The 22,798-nt window shown below is 43.0% G+C and overlaps 1 protein-coding gene across 1 annotated transcript in view; it reads right to left on the bottom strand.

Moving 5' to 3' along the window:
• Window positions 1–5,223: 5,223 nt before the first annotated feature.
• HTRA3 (HtrA serine peptidase 3) overlaps window positions 5,224–22,798 on the bottom strand; it is a 35,059-nt gene continuing 17,484 nt past the window's right edge. Inside the window, exons 3-9 of the mRNA XM_066573334.1 lie at window positions 18,455–18,677; window positions 15,851–16,045; window positions 15,397–15,429; window positions 13,147–13,261; window positions 12,125–12,173; window positions 8,457–8,552; window positions 5,224–7,754 (exon numbers count right to left, since the gene is read on the bottom strand). Coding sequence (XP_066429431.1) covers window positions 7,589–7,754; window positions 8,457–8,552; window positions 12,125–12,173; window positions 13,147–13,261; window positions 15,397–15,429; window positions 15,851–16,045; window positions 18,455–18,677 — 877 coding nt within the window. The 3' untranslated portion in view covers window positions 5,224–7,588. The remainder of the gene's footprint in view (window positions 7,755–8,456; window positions 8,553–12,124; window positions 12,174–13,146; window positions 13,262–15,396; window positions 15,430–15,850; window positions 16,046–18,454; window positions 18,678–22,798) is intronic.

The raw sequence follows: 22,798 nt of genomic DNA, 5'->3' as shown, positions 1-22,798 counted from the left end.
TGGTGGTGGTGAGGCTGTTGGTGGTGGCTCCCCGGCTGATCTTGGCGCGACAAAGGTTGCACACCACTGTTCGTCGGTCGTCAGGCGTCTCGGTGAAAAACTGCCAGACCTTAGAGCACCTTGGCCTCTGCAGGGTGGCATGGCGCGAGGGTGTGCTTTGGGAAACAGTTGGTGGATTATTTGGTCTGGCCCTGCCTCTACCCCTGGACACCGCACTGCCTCTTGCAACCTGCCCTGCTGCTGCCCGTGCCTCCCCCTCTGAAGACCTGTCCTGTGTAGGCGTTGCACACCAGGTGGGGTCAGTCACCTCATCGTCCTGCTGCTCTTCCTCCGAATCCTCTGTGCGCTCCTCCCTCGGACTTACTGCCCTTACTACTACCTCACTGCAAGACAACTGTGTCTCATCGTCATCGTCCTCCTCACCCACTGAAAGGTCTTGAGACAGTTGCCGGAAGTCCCCAGCCTCATCCCCCGGACCCCAGGAACTTTCCAATGGTTGTGCATCAGTGACGATAAACTCATCTGGTGGGAGAGGAAGCACTGCTGCCCAATCTGAGCAGGGGCCCGAGAACAGTTTCTGGGAGTCTTCCCGCTCCTGAGCATGTGTCATTGTAGTGGAGTGAGGAGGCTGGGAGGAAGGAGGAACAGCAGACAGAGGATTCGGATTTGCAGCACTGGACGGCGCAGAACTCTGGGTGGATGATAGCTTGCTCGAAGCACTTTCTGCCATCCACGACAGGACCTGCTCACACTGCTCATTTTCTAATAAAGGTCTCCCGCGTGGACCCATTAATTGGGCGATGAATGTGGGGACGCCAGAAACGTGCCTCTCTCCTAATCGCGCAGCAGTCGGCTGCGACACACCTGGATCAGGAGCTCGGCCTGTGCCCACACCCTCACTTGGGCCTACGCGTCCTTGGCCGCGTCCACGTCCTCTCGGCCTACCCCTACCCCTCAGCATGCTGTATTACCAGTGATTTCCAAGCCAGGAAAGAAATTGGCGCAAGCCTGCAGCCAAAATAGAATTTTTTCCCTTGTTTTTCAAAGGACAAGCCACACTGCGTGTATTCAATGAATACTACTAAGTTTAATAACTGTGTTGTGGCCCTGCAAATGTGTCAGAGAACTGCAGTGATGCAAAGTTATTGGCTCCAGCAGATCAGGGATTTCCCATGCAGGAAAAAAAATTGGCGCAAGGCTGCAGTAAAACGTAGCTGGCTGCGTCAGATTTTTTTTAACGTTCTGCACGCAGCACACACGTACCCAGAGCCCTGAGGACTGTCAGAGGCAGGCGAAATAGAATTTTTTCCCTTGTTTTTCAAAGGACAAGCCACACTGCGTGTATTCAATGAATAATGTATGTCTTCTGGCCCTGCCTACACAATTCTATCCCTGTAGTATTAATGCCGGGTGCAATGGTCTGCACAGCCGGTTTTGAGAAAAAAAAAAAATATGCAACACTGCTAACAGCAGCCTGGACAGTACTGCACACGGATAGATGTGGCCCTAGAAAGGACCGTTGGGGTTCTTGAAGCCTACACTAACTCCTAACACTCTCCCTGCCTAACCCCCACTTCTGTCCCTATTGCAGGGCGCAATGCTCTGCAGATCCAATTTTGAAAAAAAAAAAAAAAATACTGTGCTAACACAGTACTGCACACTATTAGATGTGGCCCTGAGAAGGACTGTTGGGGTTCTTGAAGCCTACACTAACTCCTAACGCTCTCCCTACAGCAGCTCCAGCACGATACCACTGTCCCTCAGCTAACTCACAAGGCATGTGTGGCGAGCCGCGGGAGGGGACGATTTTTATACTCGGGTGACATCTGATCGCCCCAGCCACTCACAGCAGGGGGGTGGTATAGGGCTTGAACGTCACAGGGGGAAGTTGTAATGCCTTCCCTGTCTTTCAATTGGCCAGAAAAGCGCGCTAACGTCTCAGAGAGGAAACTGAAAGTAACCGGAACACCGCGTGGTACTCGTTACGAGTAACAAGCATCCCGAACACCCTAATATTCGCACGAATATCAAGCTCGGACGAGTACGTTCGCTCATCTCTACCCATTGCACCTCTTGGATCAGTTTTTGGTTATGTAAGATTTAGAAGGATTCTGTCACCAGGCTCATGAAGCTTGACTCAGAGCTGAGTTGCACCAGCCTCTCCCCACCCGCAGCATGCAGTGTAATAGGGGACAGGAGCTGTCAGTCTACATGATGTGTGTGTGTGTGGGGGCGGGGGGGGGGGGATGAATCTGGCATGGCCTGTCTACATGACATTGAGCTCAGTTTCGAGTCAAACTTCATGAACCTTGTGACAAAGTGCCTTTACAGTTCTCTACTATTCACAGAATAGAGGACAATTACCTGATCACTTGAAAGGGAGTCAACCAAACCATTCTGTTTGGCCAAAATGAAGGAACCAAACAGAAACTTGCTTGCAGCATTGATCTCCGTCTTTCTACTAATATCAGCTTATGGAGCCATTCAGGGTTCTGCCCGGAGCCGTTTTCAGCCATCCAGATGTAGTTCTGAGACGAAATCCCCGAGCGAGGTTGTGAGTCTAGTGAGAATGTAGCCAAGCAGAAACTTAAAGGGGTTGTCCAGTTGTAAAATGTTGCTGGCCTATTCTCAGGATAGGCTATTAGTAATAAATCACAAGGGACTGCTGCCCGGGACCCATGCTGATCAGCTGTACTATGGACCGTGGCGCTCATGCACAAAGCTGCAGGAAGTAGGCAGCTCCGTATCTCTCAGTTAGAGGTAACCGCCAGAGAATTACAAAGCTTGTAATAGGTGCATATTTTTGATGTTACGGATAATTGTATCCTAAAGCTCTGCTTTTTTTTGGTATGATTCATGTCTGATGAATGTGTATTCTAATGAGTTAAAGAGAAATCTGTTGTTTTGCCTGTAACTTGGCTAAACTTTGTTTGTGTACATGTCTTCAGTTTGACCACGACCTGCCCGTTCATGTCTGAAGAACAGATGTTTGTACAGCTGGGTTACAAAGCAGCTGTAGAGAAACACTTGACCTTCTGGATTACCATCTCTAGGCTTTAACTATTTGTACCAAGACGGTTGTGAACTCATGAGTTTGTGCCTTCCGTCAGTGCAGGACATCTATATTCTTCTTTGCTAGGATAATATGTGACTTCCAGCTCTCGAACTGCAACACTTAACTTGTCGTGATACAGTGTCTAAACATAAACCAGTCCCTTAGAATAAAAATACCAATGTATGCATCTAGTCTCCATTCTATGTATCATGAGATCTCAGCAGCAGCCATGTGAACAGCTCTCTGTCCAGGCACTGCATAAGGCAGCTTTGCCTGCCTCTAAGGGCCCATTTAGACACAACGATTATCGCTCAAAATTAGCTCAAAAGCCATCTTTTGAGTGATAATTATTGTCTAAACACGGTGTCATCATGCACTATTCGCTCAAGCTAGAAATTACCGATGACTCTTATCAGCGCTGCACACTGATTTTCCCAGCGGGCGGTGCTGATAGTATTCTTTCAGCTGGTATCCCACTGGCAGTTCTCAGCGGGACATCAGCTGAAGGCTCCGAGAACAATGCAGCTGTTTGCATATACAAAACAGCTGCTTTGTTCTCTGAGCTATGGCAAAAGTATCCTGCTCCACCTACATTAACTGTTAAGTAGCCAATTAGCTACTTAGAGTTATGCAAAGATGATTGTTCAAAACTGTCACTCAAACTGTCGTTTGAGGGAATTTTGAGCGATCATTGTTCTGTGTAAATGGGCCTTAACAAGTAAGAAGGAACAGCATGCACCAACCCACAGCTGGATTACATTGAGTCATGTTAAGGCATACTCCTCTTTATATTAGATCGCTATAGATCTATATTAGACACTAGTTCCAGGACGGTGACTGCAATCTATACAAATATCCATGCTCGGGAGCCACTTGTTGCAGACTTGCAGCTCGCTGTTCTTCACTTTTGCTGGCCTTTCATTGCCTCTGTTTGCGCAGCTTGGCGCTTGTCTTCACTGTTATGTACCATGATTCACAGGACTGAAGTTAGAAATTTCTTAAATCAAGATTTTGCCACTTTGTAAAACCATTCTCATGGAACCTCAGCAGATGATTGATGAAAAAGTGTACATTTTATGATTCAGACTTGTGGGTTTGATTGAGAGAGGTAGCTTTGCACTGCTTGTGTTGATGATATGAGGTATGAGCCTTGTTGTACATGGTGGACCACAGAAAATTAGCCTGGCACCACACACTGATGAAAGCTGACTACAATAAAATCTGTGTTGCCCATAGCAACCAATCACAGCGAAGCTTTCATTTCAAATACGCAGTATACAAAATGAAAGCTGCACTGTGATTGGTTGGTATGGGCACTAAAGACAGATTCTCTTGTAGACAGCTTTTAATAGAGTGTGGTGCCGGCCTACTTTTCTGTGGCCCACCCTGTAGATGCTATGGTGATGATGAGTGAGTGTCAGGCAAAGTGTGTAGTTACATAATGCATCCACATTAGGGCAGAGTAGTTTTGATAACAAACAGCACCACATCAGGCCAAGGTGTGTGTTTGTGTGTATATATATATTATATAATTTTTTTAAGATAGTACAGTCACTTTAGGGGATTTTTTTCTTCCTGCTGCTGGTTTCTTTAAGCTTACTAGGTGGAGGGACTATTACTTGTGGTATAACAGCTGTTCTGGGTGCTCTAGGCTAGTAAGTTGTCTACCCACCTCCCTTCCCCCTGTCATAGCAAGCAGTTTTAGGCCACTTTCACACTGCAGTATTTTGGTCAGTATTTTGCATTAGTACTTAGAAATCAAAAACAGAAGTGGGACCAAAAAAATGAGAGGGGTACAAATCTTTCCACTATACTTTTTATACGTGGGTTCCATTCTTGGTTTTGGCTCTAAAAACCTAAACAAAATACTGACCACAATATTGCCATATGAAGCAGGCCTTTCAGACACCGAAAAAAAGCCCTCCTGCAGCTGCATCCCCCTCTTCCTCCCTCCTACCCATGTTCTATTAATTATAATTAAATAAATAATTACAAAACATGGGCTTCTGGACATTAGCAGACAGTCTGCAGGCAGGGAAAGAAGAATTACGGGCTGCTGGAAGTAAAGGACTTCCACAAACAAACAAGATTATAACAAACATTTATTTTAACCTCTGGAATATTTTTTCATTTGTCTAAAAGCAAAACTGCATGAAACGATTTCTTTGTACATATTTTACATCAACTTTATTTTTACACCAGAGATGTACAAGCAATACACAATATATGACCTGCATGAGAAAGTCTTTTATACAAAAAAAAAATCAAAACAGCCCGTGGAGAATATCCATTGTTATTTTCATAAAAAGTATATTTTGTGCATCAATAAGGCATTAATTCTATAAGAATTACTCAACATGTCCCAGAATGAACGGATTCTGATGTCATTTGCTAATGCCTACAGTCAGAAAGCTAAACTCACTTCTATTGGATTAAACCTGAAAGTAAATACATAACACATAATGTAACAATGTATCATTGCCATACTCAATAGGAAAACGGGACCTGATATTACATGGTATGACATGGGGGACATTAGTATATGAAGTGGCTGGCACCATGTTTTCTACAAAATATTGGGCATTCATTGTCATAATCTCATTTATAGTGTATCATTAAAAGTTTACTTGTACACTGAGCTCAACAGAAGCAAGTATTGTGTGAGCCATGCCATACAAATAGCAATCCATTGGAATCTACCATGAATGCACTCTGCCATTTGCCTAGATGGAAATCGAACAAAGCAAAACCATTAGCACTGCTAATGCCGGTAAAGTCTACAAATATGTTAGAAACACTTCTTATAAAACATTTCTACTTATCTCATCATATAAAAGTTAACACATAGGACTGCTAAGACCATAAGCACTAAAAAATTGCCAACCCCATAACAATTACAGGTACGGCGGCTCCCAATAAAATCATTGAGAGCTGCACCTGCAATTACCAGCACCGGCCACTAAACAGCGGTCAGAGCAATCTGCTTCCCCTCTGTACCCTGTGTTTTGCTGGTGATAATGGGCACCCAAACCTCTGATTAGCTGGGCTCCCGAACGGCAGACCTGGATCAATTAGTTATTGATGATCAGTTTGGGGTCCGATAGGTCATCAATAAAAATAGCCTGGAAAACTCCTTTAACCCTTTCCAATCCAATTTGTATCAGGTTTGCTCTGAACCAAACTTTTAGCAATGTTCTACCTGAAACAGGGTTAACCCTTTCCAATCCAATTTGTATCCTGGTTTGCCTAGGGGGCTAACTCTTTCTCCTGTTATACAACAGCGCTATATGCTGGGTACAACCAGTACTGCAAGAGGTGACACGTTGGATAGGCTCCGACAGCAGAGAGGTTGGCAATATGCAGTAAGAGAACCCCGACGGACGTCTTCCACATCGGAGCTGTACAGCCTTAAATCATAATGTCGTCTGACAGTGGATTGGAAAGGGTTAACCCACATAAAAATATTATATTATGCACAGTACCTTGTACTGAAAGTGAATTCAGCCAGGATTTGATTCCAGAGCTGCATGCACAATTCTGCAGGGTTCCCTAAGTATTTCTTTCTGGTATTGTGTCTACGAAGAGCTTTCTTTTTGACATCAGGCTCTGTATAGTAATCATATATAGAAAAAACTAAATGTCCCACTATATTATTGGGGTTCAGCTAAGCTGTTAGGGGTGTATGTGACATCAAGCTTGCTGGCTGTTTCCAATACTAATCAGCAGAATTGTGAATGCAGCTCTAGAGTATACTACAGGGTGTAACTCAGCATCAGTACAATTTAAGTAATGCAATATATTAACAGAGGTTATTCAATGTGTCATCTAGATTATATCTGTATATTAACTGTACAGTGGTGTCAAAAGGTGGACATATTCTTTAATTACACATTAATTGTGTTTTCAAGCAGTGATATTTTGCTGCATTGGCAATTTATTTTGTACTATGGTATTGATATGACAATATATTCTAGTCTATTTGCCTAAGGAAAGTCACATGCATGTTGTGATGCTCCTTAGTTGTCTCGGTACCTTGTATAGTAGGAAATGCTCAGCATTTTTGGGTCTGACCTGGAAGTTCTTGGTTCATTTAGTACAGTACAGACATGGCTCATATAAGCATTGTAGTCCACCAGAATGCAAGCGCTCATTAACTCACTGAGCAAGGCGGTAATCTCCTTCCTGAGCCAACCACCCCAAATTGTAAATGGTCTTCTACGGAAGGTCGGCCTCTCAAAGAAGATAGCAAGGATACAAAATATACTGTATGACAGAGCTGAAATCTAATTTAGAGAAAAGGCTTTTTTTCGAGTGTTTTGACTTTATGATGTTTCTTTGTATTCCTTTTACAAGTTGTCGTTTGTGAGGAATACCATGCAAGAAAGGACTTTTAAGGCAATCTCCTTTCAAAAGTCTTCTTTGGTTGAAGCAAGAGATCTTTACGAGAATCTGTGGACCTTGATTTTCTAAAAATTCATGTCCTTGGATGTACCTTGTATTGTAGATGAATTAGATTTGCTTTTGTCTTCTTCATTACATTGAGACCTCGGGTTCTATGTTAAATAGAAGGTCATCGTTGCCTCTTCGAACTTCAAGTAGTAAAGGGGATTCTTTCATTACGGCCTCATGCAAATCGCTAGATGTTAAGAGTGGTCGTCCATTGACCTTCACAATAATGTCCCCATCTCTGATTCCACCTCTGTAGGAAAAGATTGGTACAACAATTTACTCATTTATAGACATATTTACCTCGTACAGAAGATCCGATAATCATAATTCAGTCTTGTATGGTCAAACCTCAACCAAGTGTGTTGGACTAGCTTAACGCAGGGTTGAACCCAAAATCTAAAAGCTACGAAACTAGAGAGTTACTTTATTGTAATTATTAGGGATGAGCAAGCGTACTCGGAAAAGCACTACTCGCTCGAGTAATTTGCTTTATCCGAGTATCGCTGTGCTCGTCCCTGAAGATTCGGGTGCCGCTGCGGTTGACAGGTGAGTCGCAGCGGGGAGCAGGGGAGAGCGGGCGGGAGAGAGGGAGAGAAAGATCTCCCCTCCGTTCCTCCCCGCTCTCCCCTGCAGCTCCCCACTCCGTGCCGGCACCCGAATCTTCAGGGACGAGCACAGCGATACTCGGATAAAGCAAATTACTCGAGCAAGTAGTGCTTATCCAAGTAGGCTCGCTCATCTCTAGTAATTATGCTTGTTTGAGTGAACCTTTGGCCAGAGTCTAAGCCACAGCATGAAACTTCTACAATCCCAAGTTGCCCTACCTATTATATCTTAGGCTATGTCTGCAATTACAGTGCGTCTTATCCATAATAGACAGGGGATCTGCAATACAAAGGTAATGGACCATATAAAGTGGATGGTGATGAGTATATTTAACTTTAGTTCTTACCTCTGAGATGGTGAATTGGGCAGAACTTCATGAACATATATCCCACTGTTTACGTCTGGAAAATCGGGATTGTTCAACTTGAGTTCCTCAACAAGTCTACAACCAAATGAAATGATGCATTGTTAGCAATCTTCTACAGCAGATGGCCATGTCCATACAGTGACATAAGAAAGTATACACTACAGTCCCCTATTACTATACATTTGTCACACCCAATGGTTTTGTTTTTTACACCAAATATATTAGATGAAAGGATCCTGAGTGACCACATTACACAGTTTTTGAATTCTGACTACATTCTTTTCAGGGAAGGAAAATTGCCATTAAAGGGGTTGTCCCCCTTCTAGCTGTTTTGCTGCAGGGAGCAGACAGCTCTGTACATGGTGCAGTGGACCTGGTTGGTACTGCAGGCTGAGTCCCATTCATTTCAGTAGGACTCAGCCTGCAGTAGCAATCTGGAAGACAGCACAATGTATGGAGCCTTCTGCTTCCGGCAGCAAAACACCTAGAAGTTGACTGATAAGTTTTTTTTGTTCCCATATAAAACCCTATAGTTTTATAGGATTTCATATGACTGATAAAGTTTCATGGGAGAGCATAGGGTTTCATAGTAGGACACAGAAAATAATAGTTTTATAGAGTTCCATAGGGAGTCATAAGATTTCACAGTAAGCCTTAAGAACCGGTATGGTTTCAAATGGGAAGATAGGAACTGAGTATTTTATAGGGTTCCATAGAGGGATATCGGAACGGATGGTGTTTTATAGGAGCACAGGGGCTGATAGGGTTTCATAGGAAGACAAAATAACTCTCAGGGTTTCAGATGGGGACAAAAGGACTAATACTGAATAATAAAGGGATATAGGGCACCACAGGGGCAGGCTCCTGATAAGGTTTTTTTCAGAGCAATTACTACAGTATATTTGATTTTGAGGACCAGGACTGGTTCAGCAGGAAATCCAGAACATGTAAAGTAATTAATTATCTAAAGCACTTAGTGAGAGTCTGTCTGCTACTTTAATTCCTATAAACAAATCCTATGTGCTCAAAGTAGCTGACATGCAGAATCCAGGGATGTAAGTTTATACTTACCTTTCCCACCATTCCCTTGCCATCAGTTCTCAAACCCACCACTGCAATGCATTCAGTAGACTACATAGGCACGCGCTATGTAGTCCTCTCATTCTATACGTATGACAAAGTAGTCCACTGGAGGCATTTAGTGGTGGGTTTGATAGCCAACAACTAGGAAACGATGGTTAGTTCATATGGCTCAAAGTAGCTGACAGAGTTGTGCCATGTTTGAAAATTACTTTCATTGCTTGTATTCGGCTATGTGTGGCGGTCCCATTGAAGCGAATAGAGCACCATTCCCTTGACTTTGGGACACTCTGGAGGCAAATCCTTGCCATCAGTGTAGGTCACAGTACCCAAATCTCCCACCAAGTCTGAAAGTTATTACCTAACCTGTGGATAGAGAATAACCTTCAAACACGGCACAAATCCTTTACTTCTTTATTCACCACTACTGGTCTTATCATGATAATAAGTTCATTTTACACTCTTTGTCAAAAAATATGAAGCACCTAGAAGAAGTTGTCATTTTGCTAAAAAACGCAGCATGCAATTATAGCTCAGGTAAGTATGCTAATGATGAGAGTTGTGGTGTGTTTAGATGAACAGTGTTGCCACCTGAAGCCCGAAAATGGTTCCACCCTTGGCTTATAAAAAGGCTCTCAGAGGCTCCTTGTGTGTAGTGACCTCTTCATCCGCTTGTGTAGAGCTTGTTGGCCACTAGACACCTCTACAATCCAGAGAAGAGTTTTTCACCCAGTTTATAGAGTTTGAGAGGGGGCACATTATTGGAATGCAAGAAGCTGAGTGGTTGCATTGACGAATTACCCACCACCCCGACTGTTAGGGGATGTTGGGACAAGTGGACGTATGAGGACTCTCACACAAGGTGACCGGGCTCAGAACGCACTCGACAGACCATCAATAGAAAAGATCATCTGATTGTCCCACAAGCACGATCAGCTCCAACTGTTTCATGGTCCGCCATCTGGAAACAGATGACACCATCGTTACAGACTCCTGTTTCTGTTAGAACCATTTCCTGACGGTTGGCTGAAGGACATTTTATTTCACAGCAGCCATTACATGTATTGCTTTTGACATCTACCTGTCGCCTGCGTTTGCAGTGGGGTTGTGAATGACTAAAATGGACTACTATGGAGTGGTTGTCTTCAGCGACAAATCCAAGATTCATTTGGGTACTGACGACAACCGTGTTCATGTCTAGAGAACTAGGGGTGAGCATCTCAATTCTGCTTTTCCTGTGGAGTGGCACTGGGGGGACAATGACAGCTCAGTGATATGTTCAGGACATCCTGCAGCCATATGTGTTCCAAGAGGCATTTTCCAGCAGGATAATGCTCTGCCGTACACACAAGGGTATCAGAGGTATGTCTCTACAACATTGCCACATTTCCGTGGCCTACCTGGTCGTCAGCTTTATAGCCAATAGAACATGTATGGGACTACCTGGGATGCCAATTTCGACAGCCTATAAGTTTGCACAGTCTACATGCTTAGTTACAGCAAATGTGGACTGATATGCAACATGATACTATACAGAACCTGGATGCCTCCATTTCTGCCCGTATCACATCTTGTATCCAAGCTAGAGGTGGCCCAACAGGGTACTAGAGCTTCCATGCAGCCCGCACCACATCTTGTATCCAAGCTAGAGGCGATAGAACAGGGTACTAGAGTCTCTATACCCACCCATATTACATCTTGTATCCAGGCTACCAGATGGTACAACAGGGTATTAGAGCCTCCATGTCCACCCGTATCACATCTTGTATCCATGCCAGAGGCAGTACAACAGGCTACTAGAGCCTCCATGCCCACCTGTATCACATCTTGTATCCAAGCTAGAGGCAGTACAACAGGGTACTCCAGTACAACAGGCTTCCATGCCCGCCCGTATCACATCTTGTATCCAAACTAGAGGCGGTAGAACAGGGTACTAGAGCCTCCATGTCCGCCCGTATAACATCTTGTACCCAAGCTAGAGGTGGTACAACAGGGTACTAGAGCCTCTATGCCTGCCCGTATCACATCTTGTATCCAAGCTAGAGGTAGTACAACAGGGTACCAGAGCCTCCATGCTCGCCTGTATCACATCTTGTACCCAAGCTAGAGGTGGTACAACACGGTACTAGAGCCTGCATGCCTGCCCGTATCACATCTTGTATCCAAGCTAGAGGTAGTACAACAGGGTAGTAGAGCCTCCCTTCAAGGGGTCAGTTTTCCACAATAAATTCTCCTTTTGCTCTGATATTATAATCACTTCTATCAACATTACAATCACACAGGGAAAGTTACATTCGATTCCGAGAACTCCTTCTAGGTGCTTAATTATTTTGACAGTGAGTGTAATTCAATGTGAATAGATACAAAATATAAAGATTCATAAAAAATACTCAAAGTTTACACATTACAAGTCAAACTCAGTCCAAAAACTTTTTGCTCTCGGAGTTCACACACACAAACTCTAGCCAGAAATGAGTTTTGTAATAATTTCAGGCTCCACAATGACAACTTTTCCATAACAGATAATAAAAACGTTTTTGGAAAGCGTACAACTCTCTCTTACTTACGCAGGAGTTATAGTCAGCATCTTTATCCCGATGAAACGCTTCTTTCCATCTAAAGAAATAAACAATGTCAAGGCTGTTATTGTAGTTTACGTTCCACAAGAGTGTATTAAAATAAGTGAAAAATATTTGGCCACCTTTTGTAAAGGTCACAAGTAAGTGATTTACTATGGGAATGTTGGACTTGTAGTATTTTGTGTATGTGCTCTGTAAACTACAGTATGCATGTTTGTGCATTATTCTCTTTTTATTTTCTAGAATTTATTTGTAGATGGAATTGCTTTTTTTTACGATACATTAAATGGTGCCATTAAAAAACACAACTTGTCCTGCAAAAAAACAAGGCAAAATTGACCAAAAAAATAATTTATGGCGTTTGGAAGGAAGGATTGAAGACAAATAAAAAAAGGCTGGTAATTAAAGGGGTTGTCTGAGTTTTTATTTTTATACTCTCCCATAGGTATACTTAACTAATATGTTTATTGTGCTGCCAGGTTGCCCCTTTGGTGATCCGGTGCAGTTACCCTTTTGGTGCTCCGATGCATGGCATCTGACAAGTCATGTCACCCGATCTTCTTCCCCAGTGACATCCTGTCAACACTTTACATAGGCTTCTGTTTACAGGAAGTCATGATGATGGCTGGGTCAAGCCTCTTATTGGCTGCAATGATTACGTGGGTAAACAACTACGTGATCACTGCAGACAAAGTGTAAACAAAGCCCTGGAGGACTGGAGTGGCAGCGAAGAGCAGTGTAGCGGTATTATTATTATTTTTTTAATATATTTGTAATCCCCTACTGTCACCAATGTTACTTTAAATCTGAAACCCCCTTTAACCCTTTGAGGACCGAGGGACATATTTGTCCAATAGTTTTAAACTTTTTCAAATTCGATTAAATCATTTACGGTCCTAATAGGATTAAAGATGTGCTAAGAAGCAAATCGGCATTGAAAGTTGGACCGAAAAGCAACATGATACAAGGAGGACGTTCACTTAGAGTCAACATTTTATTTTCATTTTTACCTTTAAATTTTTTGTCATGTGACTCGGTCATGAATTTGGTGATGCGATCGGATGGAATTGCGAAGGAAATCCCAGCTGCCACTTTCAGAGTATTAATTCCAATCACTTCTCCGTCCTTGGTGAAGTAACACAACACAACTACAATTAGAAGGTCTACACAGATCCTATTTTACTTTTTAGCTTTGCTCTCTAGTGTATGAAAAAAGATTAGAAATGTTCATTCTATAAGAGCAGCACATCGAATTCATCATCATGACAAATACCAGGTAGTAGATTTGTTTGGTTCAAAACTACAAAGATGCATTTCTATGTAAAATATTTGAAATTTTTTCCACGATTGTCCTTGAATTGAAATCTTGCTGAAAACAGTAACATAGTATGTAAAGCTGTTAAAAAAACACATGTCCATCCAGTTCAGCCTATTAACCCCCAATGTTGATCCAGAGGAAGGCAAAAAAACCCAATGTGGTAGAAGCCAATTTTCCCAATTTAAGGGAAAAAATTCCTTCCTTATTCCAATCTGGCAATCGGAATAATCCCCGAATCAACAACCCTTCTAAAGTCAAAAGTGATTATAATATATATATATATATAACAGGTAGTTTAAAATGCCAATGTATGACTTGAATTTCATAAGTCCAATATCAGACTGCTTTGTTGATCTTTAAATATATTACAAATATTCTAATATATTACTGTTTTGATGTATCTAAAGATGAGTACAAGAGGGGCTTTTATGCTTGTGTCCCCACATTGATGCTTCCTGTCTTGGCTGGCAGCTCAGTCTTATCATAAGGTCACTGAACTTCATAAGAGCCAGTGGACCTGCTACAATCTGGCTTTCGACTCCACACTCTACTGAAACTGTCTTAACCGAAGTCATTAAAGACCTGACAACTTCCCAAGCCTTACAATATTAATCTGTGCTCCTCCCTGTTAACCAGTTCTCTGCCTTTAAAGAAATTCAGCGATTCTGTCCTGTTACATATTTTCTCAATCTTTGCCCTCAAGACTTGGCCAGCTCCTGGATCTTCACACTCCTACTTATACACCACCATCTCGTCTCACTCTCTCTGTTGGTGTCTCTCAAAGTTCTGTCTTCTTCATCTAGACCTTTGACTTAGGCCAGTTTATAAATTCTCATGGCTTTCAGTACCGCTTTATAGTGATGACACTCAAATCTACCTTTCTGGTCGAGATGTTACTTCTCTGTAATTCAGAGTTCCAGAACGTCTATCAGTTATATCTTCCTTTTTGTCCTCTCACTTTCCAAAACTCAGAACAGAGTTTTTATGTATTCCCCATCTCATTCAACCGTCCCCACTACCACTACCATCAAACCTCTCAATTGCAGTCAATAGCTCTCTATTTTCCTCAGTCACACAAGTCCGCTGTCTGGGGGTAGCCTTTGATTCTGCTCTGTCTTTCAAAATGCAGATTATAGTCTTTACCACCTTGTGCAGCCATCAACTCCAAAACATCTCTTGAATCTTGCTCAATTTCGAGCCAACAAAAATGCTAGTGCCTACCCTCATCATCTCCCGCTTTAGACTACGGCAACATCCTCTTTTGTGGACTCTCATTCAACATTTTTGTGCACTTCCCATCCACCCTTAACCCTGTTGCCCAGCTAATCCACCGTCTCTTAACCATTACTTTTTGGCCTCTCCACTCTGAAATTACCCATTGGCAAGCAAATGCAGTTCAAAAATACTAACAAAGACATACAAGGCTGTCCACAACCTGTCCCATCCATACATCTTTGATCTAATATCCCAATACCCTCCTCGCAAGTAATGTTTGGTCTTCACAAGGCCTTGTTGTTTGTTCTTCTCTTCTCTGCTCCTCACGCAGCCTTGTCCAAGATTTCTCTTGTGCTTCCCCCATACTCTGGACCTTGCTAGCCCAAATAATCAGACTCTCCACCATCATCAATCTTCAAAAACAACCTTAAAATCCAACTTTTCAGAAAAGCCAGAAAACTACAATAACTCTGTTGCATCTACACTACTATATAAGTAACTTCTACCCTCACCTACTGTTTCTTTTCCCTATAGATTGTAGGGTCCTCTTTCCTGAACTAGTCTGCAACTCATTTAGTTCATCTTTATGATATTTCATATGAACTGCACCCTGGAAGTTAAGGCGTTTTAAGAACAATATTTAAAGCAAATGCCATAAGCCAATAATGATTTGCAACTGATGACTACTGTTATCATGTTCCAATAATAAGAAGACATTAATACTTACCAAGTTTACCAAAGGACCCCCAGAATTTCCATACTAAAAATAAATAAAAGATGCTTTGCTGTCAAAAATATATTTTAAAAAACTGACAACAATAAGAAAACTCCATCAAATGTGTATCACTTTACTATTACTTTGTTAGTGCACCCCTGGAATATCTGTGCAGTTATTCACAACGTTGATCTAGTCTCTATGGGCTTGACACACTTTATACTACAGAACCCATCCTGTGGACTGCCCCAAGAATGCACAAAAAAGAGTGATTTCCAGCCCACGAGGTGCTCCTAGGCAAAGTATGGGTGGGGCTTAGAATGTGCCACAATTTAAGTGTCAACTGTTAGGAAGTATGTCTATATTGTGTGGGAGTTGTAGCTGGATATCTCAGTCACCCTTGTTCCATTAATGACTTATTGATCTGCAGCAATAAAATACCCTGGAAACTAAGATATAAACTTACATTAATGATGGCATCAGTCTGTACATAGTCCATATCTGAATCTCTCAAGCCGAGTTCTTTTCCATCTCTCTGGGCAGTGCTGACAATTCCTGTTGTCACAGTGTTCTGTAAAGCAAATGGGCTTCCGATAGCCACCACAAACTCTCCTGGTCTAAGATCTGATGAATGTCCCAAGAGCAGGACTGGTAACTTTTTCTAAAACAAGACCAAGGTTGTATACATGAATGGAATACAAGTTCATGTTTAGCATAAAAATAAGATGTATATTGTGATACAAGTACCCCAAACTACCTGCTGTACTGCAAAGGACCGTTCTAAGGCTGTCCGGTGACCCTTCAGTTTTTATGTAACCACAAAGTCAGATCCCTTCCTGGCCAATTGAGAAAGTAGTGGCAGACTGAGAGTGATTTGAGTCCCTGGTCCAGGGTTGCGAACCTGAATTTTTATTTTTTATGTACACCTTATCCAAAAATCTCAGACAGCCAACATTTTTTGCGAACGCATTGAAAAACAATACTGAATGATAAAGACCATAAGTAATAACTGTCTCCAAAGCCTCAAAAAATCACAGAAGGCGTATATTTTTTCAAGAAAGTTGAAAAAAGTCCACTATTTTTACACAATTTGTCCAGGAACATTTGGACAGTTGGCAACCCTACTGTGGTCATGGGGCTCCTTACAAACCACCACAGCTATCATCACTTGCTTTTTGTAATTGTATATACCTATAAGCATTCAAGGGGTATTCCCACCCTAGGTCCCATCTCAAGTACCCCGTCAGCCAATTGTCACTCCAGTATATTTACAATATATGCTGAGGATACTCCTTAAGAAAAGTTCTAATTCACAAAAGGACCATTGGCCCCTTAAGGTCATGGGTCCAAGATCATACTAATGGGCCCTTGAGGTCCTGCAGCAGGCTGAATTGCATTCATGAATCACAGACTTTACAACCCAAAATAAGGGATTGACTGCGTTCCTGAATACACAGCAGTATTCATATGGTTGCTTGGAAGCCAAATGTCTTTTGCCAATTTAACATAGGAAGTAGCACTACCAGCCAGATTGATAAATTCTCTGTCATCTGGCCACACACTGGGTTCCCCACTCCCTCTCTTAGGTCTTCCTGGTAGCCATCACAATAAGAAAACCCTCCATCATCTTATTAATAAAATGATGCACTGATAAGAATTCATCAAGTCACTTAATTTCTGCAATATCTTGCACACTGAGGCCTCGGTCAGACGACCGTTTTTTGCTACGATTTGCGGATCGCATGACGGATGCGCATCCGCAAATCGCGTGACCGGGGCCGACCATACGCCAAAAAATCTGCGGCTAGCAGCGTTTTTGGCGAAACGGCCCCGATCAAAGGAGCGCTGTCCGCCCATTGAAATTCAATGGAGCCGGCAATACAGCCGGCTCCATTGAAAGCAATGGGCTGCCGGCGAGCGCAGGATGAATTTTCGGAAAGGGCTTAAACATATAAGCCCTTCCCTGAAAACCATCCAAAAATGTGTAAAAATAAAAAAATACTCACCTTGTCCCTGCAGCCAGAGTTCAGCCACGGCCGGCCGGCAGTTCTCCTGAACTGCTCTGTGTAGTATTCAGCAGGCAGGGATTTAAAATCCCCGCCTGCTGAATGGACTGCCTCTGATTGGTCACAGCCCTCACCAATCAGAGGCAGCTCTCACTCACCCATTCATGAATTCATGAATGGGTGAGTGAGTGCTGCCTCTGATTGGCTGAGCGCAGGAACCAATCAGGGGCAGCTCTCAGCTGTCATTCAATAGCTGAGAGCTGCCCCTGATTGGTCCTTGTGCTGAGCCAATCAGAGGCAGCACTCACTCACCTATTCATGAATGGGTGAGTGAGAGCTGCCTCTGATTGGTGAGGGCTGTGACCAATCAGAGGCAGCCCATTCAGCAGGCGGGGATTTTAAATCCCCGCCTGCTGAATACTACACAGAGCAGTTCAGGAGAACTGCCGGCCGGCTGCGGCTGAACTCCGGCTGCAGGGACAAGGTGGGTATATATATATTTTTTATTTTTACACATTTTTGGATGGTTTTCAGGCAAGGGCTTATATTTTTAAGCCCTTCCCGAAAATTCATGCCGCGCTCGCCGGCAGCCCATTGCTTTCAATGGAGCCGGCTGTATTGCCGGCTCCATTGAATTCAATGGGCGAACATCATTCTCTGCCACAGCTGTTACAGCTGTGGCAGAGGAGAATGATCTTTATAGTATATGTTCTCAATGGAGTCGGCGCTGCTGCCACCGGCCCCATTGAGCGCATATATAGAACACAAGGAATCGCAGAACGCAGATAGGCGTGATCTGCGATTCGTTGTGTCCTATAATTTATCGCATATCCGCATAAAAAACGGACATGTGACCGATCCCATTGCAAAGCAATGGTTTTATATATGCGTAGATCGCATGCGCATCCGCAAATCGCGGCAAAAAATGGTCGTCTGACCGAGGCCTTAATAAGATTTCTATTGCAATGCAAATCATGGGAGAACATAGGGAGCACTGCAGCCAGGATGTAGTCCTGTCCTAATGTTGCCAGTCTACATTACATTGTATGTCCATGTATACTTACTTTTGAGTAAATCTTGATTGTTGCAATATCTGACTTTTTATCTATATCTTTGATTGTTGCCTCATAGGTGTCACCGTTGTGGAGCTGCACTTTCAGATGCTGTCGCCCCGAGACCGTGTTACTGCTTGTTACCACATGAGCGTTGGTTACAATGAGGCCCATATCAGAGATAATAAATCCTGATCCACTAGACAGAGGAACGTTACGGCCAAATATTGGGTGTCTATAAAAAGATAGGAATAGGTTCATTCTGAGTTGTATCACTTATATTCAGCGTTAAAACAGACTCGCCCAAATGTCAACATCCAATCCTTATGTTACATACACTATGCACTATTCAAGCAATATCCAATATATCAAAGTTGACATTACTAACTGTATTATTTTATAATAGTTAATGTTATTATTCTACAGAAATATCAGTGTCGGTCCTTTCTGGGTCCTTCCAGCTCTGGCATGTTGTTGGTCACTCCTCGGTTCTCCCATTGTAGGAAGATGAGATTATTGCTCCGTTCACACACATAATGAGAAGTGCCCGATTCTCGGGTGCACGAGCGAACAAGCTGGTGATGTCATTGTTCAGTCTTGCTCGTTTAAACGATTTTCTGAATCGTTCCATCTAAACGCAGCATTAGAGCAGACATAAGAATAGCCAATTGGACATCTTTCCTTTAGGAACAGGAGCCGAAACAGAAGTATTTTTGGGATTGTTGGGTATTCCAGGCATCAGAGCACTACTGATCATAAATTCATGGCATATCCATTGTCTATAGTGGGAACATGATTGCAGCCTACCTGTATAGAAATTAGGACCCGTGACCCCAGAGAGCAGCATAAAATCCAATGACAAGTATTCCATGGGTCAGTTTCAGTGTGAATCCACATTAGAATGAGAAGAAAAGAGCAATCTGGGCATCTCCAAACAAGGCCTGGTCATCGGTGCTAGACTAGCCGGGGCCAGGATTTCACCAACCTTGTGAGTTTTCTCATGCCGCGGTGTTGAGAATATACTGAGAATGATGTGACTGAGATAAACCATCTAAGGGGGATCCTGTGGGTATAAAGTACTCATTGACAAAAGGATCAAGGATCATCCAGGAGATTTGTTGCTAAATGGTGTTCAAGAGAGGCATTCACTGTTCATGTACTGCTTACTGCTATTACTATATTGTACTTGGCCTGAAGAACATCCGTTCTAGCAGTGATTACTTTAAGAGTAAGTTAAAGGCTTTGGGGAAGACGACCGATAACTGGAATCCCATAAGAACCAAAACTATTACGCTGATGCTGGAAAATGTTGAAGATAAACTATAGCTGATTTACAAGTTCTTGGTCGGCAGTAGCGTTTGAATAATTTCTTGTGGATTTTACTTGCAATAGACAGGACTTCAAGCTTTGTGGAATATGGAAAAATGTGAAGAATTTCAAAGCTCATCAAGCTGGTTAAGGAACAATATCCTCCTTTGAAACGCTGACTTGTGCCAAGGAATTGGAGATATCATCCAAAAACATCTCCATGAACTCGGATAATAGCCATCAGTGAAAGATGACTACATCCCCCCTCCCCCAAGAAAAGTCACATATACCATATTATTTTTTTCCAAAAAAGAGTGAATACAGTTAAAACCCTTACTAGAATAACATAATGTTGAGTGGACAGGTCACGGTCTGCCACCCTAAAGAATATCAAACTCCTCTTCTGCTGTTGTAATCAATCTCATGATCTGATTGTCTACCTCTGTTCACTTCATGACACAACCCCTGTTAATGTATAGCCCTGTCTAAAATTATGATTTGACGGGTTACTTTCCCTACAAGATCAGCACACTCCTCTCCTGCTGCTGTCCACACTGCAATAATTTACCATTGGGGTCTATATCTATCTACTTTATGTCACTGTCTCTGTCCCATCCAACTTTAAGTCCTCACTAATGTAATCATATGAGTGGACAGGTGACTGCCTCCCATAAAACCAACACACTCTTCTCCTACTGCTGTCATAATTCCCATTCTCTATCAGTATGGTCCATACTATCTGCATCATGACTCTGTACAGTATTTGTCCCATCCAGTCCTCTATCTTTGTTAACATAATGACATAAGTGGACAGGTCCCTTTCTGTCACAAGATCAACATAACTTTTTTCCTGTTTTCGTCATGCCAACATCTATTAAAGTGGTCTCTATTAGTCAACCTTATAACACTATCCCTGACTAGAGATGAGCGAACGTACTCGGTAAGGGCGATTTCGCAATCGAGCACCGCGATTTTCGAGTACTTCACTACTCGGGTGAAAAGATTCGGGGGTCGCCGGGGGGCGGGGCGTGGCGTGGTGGAGCGGGGGGTAGCAGCGCGGAACAGGTGGGAGCTCTCTCTCTCTCCCCCCCCCCCCCCCCACTCCCCTCTGCAACCCCCCGCTCACCCCCGGCGCACCTGAGTACTTTTCACCCGAGTAGTGAAGTACTCGAAAATCGCGGTGCTCGATTGTGAAATCGCCCTTACCGAGTACGTTCGCTCATCTCTATCCCTGACCCATCCAGTCGTGCCCCCACTAACATAATGACAAGAATGGACAGGTCACTGTTGATCACAAGATCAACATACTCTTCTTCTGCTGCTGTGATCAGTCGTAGGGTTAGAGCATTTTGTCTATGGAGAACTTTCCGCACAAGGAGAAGATCATATTAACAAACGGTATGTGAAGTGTTCCTTCTCAAATTAATGCAAAATACATTTTGGTCTGAACACGCCGGCTGCAGGGTGTAAATGTGCCCTGCGGAGTTTGGTCTTTAGTTTTCTCTCGCTAGTGTTGAGTCATTTCAGGACAGCGGATTTCTAGGCTCAGAAATATGAATGATGGAGCAGTGCAAACTATATGGCATGCACTTAAGAATTTTTATAGCTGCGAGGAACCTTCATTTACTTTGGCACAATCACCTTCCCCAGATTACAAATTACTTACTGCATTTTTTTACTTCACTCTATATTCAACACTTGAAGAAAGTAGCAATTTTAGTGATTTAGAGAGAAACCATGCAGTCTGTGGCTGCGCCATTAATGCCAAATAATCATTTTATTTCACCACTGTGGTGCAGACATGAGATGGTCCTGCCAAGTATCAAAATAATCCACCTCTAAGCTGCTTTTTAAGAAACAGTTAGGTGTTTCAATAAGATGCAATGCTAAGCACAAGCCGCTCTCCTCAGTAAGCAGTAGTGTCATGTATCAGTTCTCCGTAAGAGAAATCAAGCAATCTTATAGATATGATACCTTTTGACAGCTAACAAAATATATGATGTTATAGCAGGCTTTGTATCAAATACATTGACATGCCAAAAGTCATGGGATAGCAGTATGTAAATTGATTATGAAGTAGCGTTACCTCAGGTGACAGTTTGGGAATGCCTACCCCTTGCTCATGGAAAGGCGACTTGGATTATCACAGTTCGAAAGAGGCGTGATGGCGGGTGCCAGACGGAAAAGACATTCCATTTAACATTCCTCGATCTACAATGCACATGTGTAACGGGAATACATCATTGAAGGCTTTACCACCCAGAGTGGACAGCATAGTGGCCGCCAACAGGTCATAGTAATCAAGGTGTTTAGCTAGAACTTCCTGTGCAAACAGCCAAGTGACTCCGGAAGAAATCACATCCACATTCAATGCAGGAGGCTCCATACACCTATCCTGCAGGTAAGTGCAGCATTCTACATGTGAAGTGTTCTGAAAAGTCCTGTTAACAATTGTCAGGTTGATGGTAGGGTTCGTGTGTGGCACAGACCCCATGAAGCTATGGGACCCAATGGTCAACAAGGCACTGTGCAGGATTGTGATGGTTCCATACTGGTGTGGGGTGTGTTCTCATGATACGGGTCGGGTCCACTGGTTCGCCTTATCATGTCATTGACCAGTGTCTGCTATGTTTCATTGCCTGGTGACCATTTGCGACCCTTCATGGATTTCATATACCCCTACAATAACTGGATATTCCTGCAGGTTAATGCACTGTGCCATTGGACCCAAGATGCCCAGAACTGGTTTGAGGAGTTTTCCAGAGAGTTCCTACGAACAGTGTGACCTGTATATTCACCCAACTTGAGCCCAATTAAGCATTTATGGGATAGGGTTGAGAGGTCTATTCGCACCTGAGATCCTGCATCTACGAATACCATGAAGCTGTTGGCTTCTATCCAGGCAGCATGGCTCAACATCCCTTCAGACATCTTCTGTCCATTTATGGAATCAAAGCCAAGTCGAGTTGCTGCACTGCGCTTGGCTAAGGGGTTCCTACACGATATTAATTCCTGTTCCATGACTTTTGCCAGGTCAGTATATAAATA

The sequence above is a fragment of the Eleutherodactylus coqui genome, chromosome 7, assembly GCF_035609145.1.
Source record: "Eleutherodactylus coqui strain aEleCoq1 chromosome 7, aEleCoq1.hap1, whole genome shotgun sequence".
In the NCBI taxonomy this organism is placed as follows: domain Eukaryota; kingdom Metazoa; phylum Chordata; class Amphibia; order Anura; family Eleutherodactylidae; genus Eleutherodactylus; species Eleutherodactylus coqui.
The sequence above is the reverse complement of the archived record's forward strand: the minus strand, read 5'-3'. Positions and strand labels throughout refer to the sequence as shown.